This window comes from Calidris pugnax, unplaced genomic scaffold, assembly GCF_001431845.1.
Source record: "Calidris pugnax isolate Ruff unplaced genomic scaffold, ASM143184v1 scaffold460, whole genome shotgun sequence".
Taxonomy (NCBI): domain Eukaryota; kingdom Metazoa; phylum Chordata; class Aves; order Charadriiformes; family Scolopacidae; genus Calidris; species Calidris pugnax.
Genome location: NW_015091195.1, coordinates 62972 through 68560, shown reverse-complemented (window position 1 = coordinate 68560; position 5589 = coordinate 62972). Strand labels below are relative to the sequence as shown.

Genomic DNA, 5589 nt, shown 5'->3' with positions numbered 1-5589 from the left:
GTACCTTTGGAGTTCTTCAGGATGCGCTCGATGAGCACCGGGTACTTGGTGATCCTCTGCGTCACCAGCAGGATGCACTCGGGCACCCCGTGACGGCGCAGCAGCGGGGACCGCGTCATCCTCTGGCCAGATGGAGGTGGAGAAGAACAAGGAACCCCGTGAGCAGCTGCCCCCAACCCCCCAGGGCCCATAACCACGTTTAGAGGCATCGGGAAGAACCATACAATTGGGGAAACTGAGGCACGGAGAGATGGGGAGAAGAAAAGGGCACTCCATGAGAAGAAACCATCCCCTCCAGGGCCCATAACTACGTTAAGAGCATCAGGGAGAGCCACAGAGTTGGGGAAACTGAGGCACAGAGGGAGGGAGGGAAGAAAAGGGCACCCCGTGAGAAGAAACCATCCCCTCCAGGGCCCATAACTATGTTTAGGGCATCATGGAGACCCACAGAGTTGGGGAAACTAAGGCACAGATGGAGGGGGGAAAGAAAAGGGCACCCCGTGAGCAGCTGCCCCAAACCCCCCAGAGCCCATAACCACGTTTAGAGGCATCGGGAAGAACCACACAATTGGGGAAACTGAGGCACGGAGAGGAGCGGGAGAAGAACAGGGAATCCCATGAGAAGAAACCATCCCCTCCAGAGCCCATAACTATGTTAAGAACATCAGGGAGAGCCATAGAGTTGGGGGAAACTGAGGCACAGAGGGAGGGGGGAAAAGAAGAAGGTACCCCATGAGAAGAAACCATCCCCTCCAGGGCCCATAACTATGTTTAGGGCATCATGGAGACCCACAGAGTTGGGGAAACTAAGGCACAGATGGAGGGGGGAAAGAAAAGGGCACCCCGTGAGAAGAAACCATCCCCTCCAGGGCCCATAACTATGTTTAGGGCATCATGGAGACCCACAGAGTTGGGGAAACTAAGGCACAGATGGAGGGGGGAAAGAAAAGGGCACCCCGTGAGAAGAAACCATCCCCTCCAGGGCCCATAACTATGTTTAGGGCATCATGGAGACCCACAGAGTTGGGGAAACTAAGGCACAGATGGAGGGGGGAAAGAAAAGGGCACCCCGTGAGAAGAAACCATCCCCTCCAGGGCCCATAACTATGTTTAGGGCATCATGGAGACCCACAGAGTTGGGGAAACTAAGGCACAGATGGAGGGGGGAAAGAAAAGGGCACCCCGTGAGAAGAAACCATCCCCTCCAGGGCCCATAACTATGTTTAGGGCATCATGGAGACCCACAGAGTTGGGGAAACTAAGGCACAGATGGAGGGGGGAAAGAAAAGGGCACCCCGTGAGCAGCTGCCCCAAACCCCCCAGAGCCCATAACCACGTTTAGAGGCATCGGGAAGAACCATACAATTGGGGAAACTGAGGCACGGAGAGATGGGGAGAAGAAAAGGGCACTCCATGAGAAGAAACCATCCCCTCCAGGGCCCATAACTACGTTAAGAGCATCAGGGAGAGCCACAGAGTTGGGGAAACTGAGGCACAGAGGGAGGGGGGGAAAGAAGAGGGTACCCCGTGAGAAGAAACCATCCCCTCCAGGGCCCGTAACAATGTTTAGGGCATCATGGAGACCCACAGAGTTGGGGAAACTAAGGCACAGATGGAGGGGGGAAAGAAAAGGGCACCCCGTGAGCAGCTGCCCCAAACCCCCCAGAGCCCATAACCACGTTTAGAGGCATCGGGAAGAACCACACAATTGGGGAAACTGAGGCACGGAGAGGAGCGGGAGAAGAACAGGGCACCCTGTGAGCAGCAGCCACCCCCCCAGGGCCCATAACTATGTTAAAAGCATCTGGGAGGGCCACAGAGTTTGGGAAACTGAGGCACAGAGAGAGGGAGGGGGAAGAAAAGGGCACCACGTGAGAAGAAGCCATCCCCTCCAGGGCCCATAACTATGTTCAGGGCATCATGGAGACCACACAGTTGGGGAAACTGAGGCACGGAGAGGAGCGGGGGATGAAAAGGGCACCCCATGAGAAGCAGCCACCCCCCCAGGGTCCATAACTATGTTAAGAGCATCATGGAGACCACGCAGTTGGGGAAACTGAGGCACGGAGGGAAGAGGGGAAGCACAGGGCACCCCATGAGAAGCAACCACCCCCTCCAGAGCCCATAACTACGTTAAGAGCATCAGGGAGAGACACAGAGTTGGGGAAACTGAGGCACAGAGGGAGGGGGGGAAAGAAGAGGGTACCCCAAGGGCACCCCGTGAGCAGCTGCCCCAAACCCCCCAGAGCCCATAACCACGTTTAGAGGCATCGGGAAGAACCACACAATTGGGGAAACTGAGGCACGGAGAGGAGCGGGAGAAGAACAGGGCACCCTGTGAGCAGCAGCCACCCCCCCAGGGCCCATAACTATGTTAAAAGCATCTGGGAGGCAGCTGCCCCAAACCCCCCAGGGCCCATAACCACGTTTAGAGGCTTCGAGAAGAACCACACAATTGGGGAAACTGAGGCACAGAGAGGAGCGGGGGAAGAAAAGGGACCCCATGAGCAGTGACCACCCGCTCCAGAGCCCATAACTACGTTAAGAGCATCTGAGAGACCCATAAAGTTGGGGAAACTGAGGCACGGAGAGGAGCGGGGGATGAAAAGGGCACCCCATGAGAAGCAGCCACCCCCCCAGGGTCCATAACTATGTTAAGAGCATCATGGAGACCACGCAGTTGGGGAAACTGAGGCACGGAGGGAAGAGGGGAAGCACAGGGCACCCCATGAGAAGCAACCACCCCCTCCAGAGCCCATAACTACGTTAAGAGCATCAGGGAGAGACGCAGAGTTGGGGAAACTGAGGCACAGAGGGAGGGGGGGAAGCACGGGGCACCCTGTGAGCAGTGGCCACCCCCTCCAGAGCCCATAACTACGTTAAGAACATCAGGGAGAGACACAGAGTTGGGGAAACTGAGGCACAGAGGGAGGGGGGGGAAGCACGGGGCACCCCATGAGCAACAACCACCCCCCCAGGGCCCATAACTACATCAAGAGCATCTGGGAGAGCCACAGAGTTTGGGAAACTGAGGCACAGAGAGAGGGAGGGGGAAGAAAAGGGCACCACGTGAGAAGAAGCCATCCCCTCCAGGGCCCATAACTATGTTCAGGGCATCATGGAGACCACACAGTTGGGGAAACTGAGGCACGGAGAGGAGCGGGGGATGAAAAGGGCACCCCATGAGAAGCAGCCACCCCCCCAGGGTCCATAACTATGTTAAGAGCATCATGGAGACCACGCAGTTGGGGAAACTGAGGCACAGAGGGAAGAGGGGAAGCACAGGGCACCCCATGAGAAGCAACCACCCCCTCCAGAGCCCCTAACTACGTTAAGAACATCAGGGAGAGACGCAGAGTTGGGGAAACTGAGGCACAGAGGGAGGGGGGGAAGCACGGGGCACCCTGTGAGCAGTGGCCCATGAGAAGCAACCACCCCCTCCAGAGCCCCTAACTACGTTAAGAACATCAGGGAGAGACGCAGAGTTGGGGAAACTGAGGCACAGAGGGAGGGGGGGGAAGCACGGGGCACCCCATGAGCAACAACCACCCCCCCAGGGCCCATAACTACATCAAGAGCATCTGGGAGACAGAGGGAGGGAGGGGGAAGAAAAGGGCACCCCATGAGCAGCGGCCACCCCCCAGGGCCCATAACTACGTCAAGAACATCAGGGAGAGCCACAGAGTTGGGGAAACTGAGGCACAGAGAGAGGGAGGGGGAAGAAAAGGGCACCACGTGAGAAGAAAGCATCCCCCCAGGGCCCATAACTATGTCAAGAGCATCTGGGAGAGCCACAGATGGAGGGGGGGAAAGAAGAGGGTACCCCATGAGAAGAAACCATCCCCTCCAGGGCCCATAACTACGTTTAGGGCATCACGGAGACCACAGAGTTGGAGAAACTGAGGCACAGTGCCCCCCAGGGCACCCCATGAGAAGCAGCCACCCCCTCCAGAGCCCATAACTACATTAAGAACATCAGGAGAGCCACAGAGTTGGGGAAACTGAGGCATGGGGAGGAGGGGGAAGAGCACAGGGCACCCCATGAGCAGCCCCCCAACTCCCAGGTCCCATAACTACGTTAAGAACACCAGGGACAGGCACACAGTTGGGGAAACTGAGGCACGGAGTTGGCAGAGGGGTCTCCCAGCGGGGCACGAAGCCTCGAGGCTGCGGGTAGACCCCAACCCTCGTCTCTGGGGGTCACCCCCCGGGGGTGGGGGCTCACCCGGATGAACTGCTGGAAGCGCTTGTCGCGGGCGAGCAGCTCCTTGTACTCCTTGAGGGCTTTGGTGTGCTTGCTGCAGAACTCCGAGTAGGCCTTCTTCAGCTGCTCCGCGCTGGCACCCGAAAACTGTCCAAAAAGGGACATCAGCCAGCCCGTCCCAACCCCACATACACCCCCCATCACCCACTGGCTGTGGTGGCCCCACGCCGTCCCCCACCTGGTTGACCAGGATGTCCCCCAGGCGGTTGATGACGAAGTTCTTGTTGCTGTCCTGGGCCAGGGACTCCCTGCGTCGCTCCAGGAGCTGCGCCAGGAACCGCTGGTGGATCTGGCTCAGCTCGTCCAGGCAGGGGAAGATCTTCTGCACCGTGGCCGGGTCCAGCTGCAGGTCGTCCAGCATGGCCTTGCGGAACATGTCGGCCATGATCTTCAGCGTGCGGACGTGGTGGATCTCCGTCTGGATCAGCTCTGTGGTGGGGAGGGGGAGATGAGTGGGTGGGGGGACAAGAGGGGGGTCACCACCTGCTCGGAGCCCTGGGGACAGCACCTCAGCCCGTCCCCACCACCTCCAAGTGTCCCCCATCTCTTCACCCCCATCCCTGCAGCTCTGACCTGTCCATGTGTCCCCTACCCTGTCCCCACCAGTCCCATTTCTTCAGCCCCACGCCTCCATCTCTGAACCATCCTCATGTCCCCTACCTGTCCCCGTGTCCCCCCCCTGTCCCCGTGTCCCCCATCTCTTCATCCCTGTTCCTCCATCTCTGATTCACCCCCATGTCCCCTACCCTGTCCCTGTGTTCCCCACCTTGTCCCCACATCTCCCATCTCTTCATCCCCGTTCCTCCATCTCTGACCCATCCCTCTGTCCCCTTCCCTGTCCCTGTGTCCCCTCATCCCTGTGTCCTCCACCCTGTCCCCCCCACATCTCCCATCTCTTCATCCCTGTTCCTCCATTTCTGACCCATCCTTGTGTCCCCTACCCCGTCCCTATGTCCCCCATCCCTTCACCCCTGTTCCTGCATCTCTGACCTGCCCCGTGTCCCCTACCCTGTCCCCATGTCCCTCATCTCTCCTCGTTTCTCCATCTCTGACCCATCTTTGTGTCCCCTACCTGTCCCTGACCCCCCCATCCCTATGTCCCCTACCCTGTTCCAAGGTTCTTCATCTCTTCATCCCCATCCCTCCATCTCTGATCCACCCCCGTGTCCCCTACCCTGTCCCCATGTCCCTCATCTCTCCTCGTTTCTCCATCTCTGACCCATCTTTGTGTCCCCTACCTGTCCCTGACCCCCCCATCCCTATGTCCCCTACCCTGTTCCAAGGTTCTTCATCTCTTCATCCCCATCCCTCCATCTCTGATCCAC

The 5589-nt window shown here is 58.5% G+C and overlaps 1 protein-coding gene across 1 annotated transcript in view; it reads right to left on the bottom strand.

Annotated features, from left to right (window-relative positions):
- The window catches only part of LOC106898363 (rho guanine nucleotide exchange factor 11-like), a 32799-nt gene that overhangs the window by 10717 nt on the left and 16493 nt on the right, over positions 1–5589 (bottom strand). Inside the window, exons 3-5 of the mRNA XM_014959583.1 lie at positions 4443–4693; positions 4226–4351; positions 5–122 (exon numbers count right to left, since the gene is read on the bottom strand). Of these exons, the coding sequence (XP_014815069.1) occupies positions 5–122; positions 4226–4351; positions 4443–4693 (495 nt within the window). The remainder of the gene's footprint in view (positions 1–4; positions 123–4225; positions 4352–4442; positions 4694–5589) is intronic.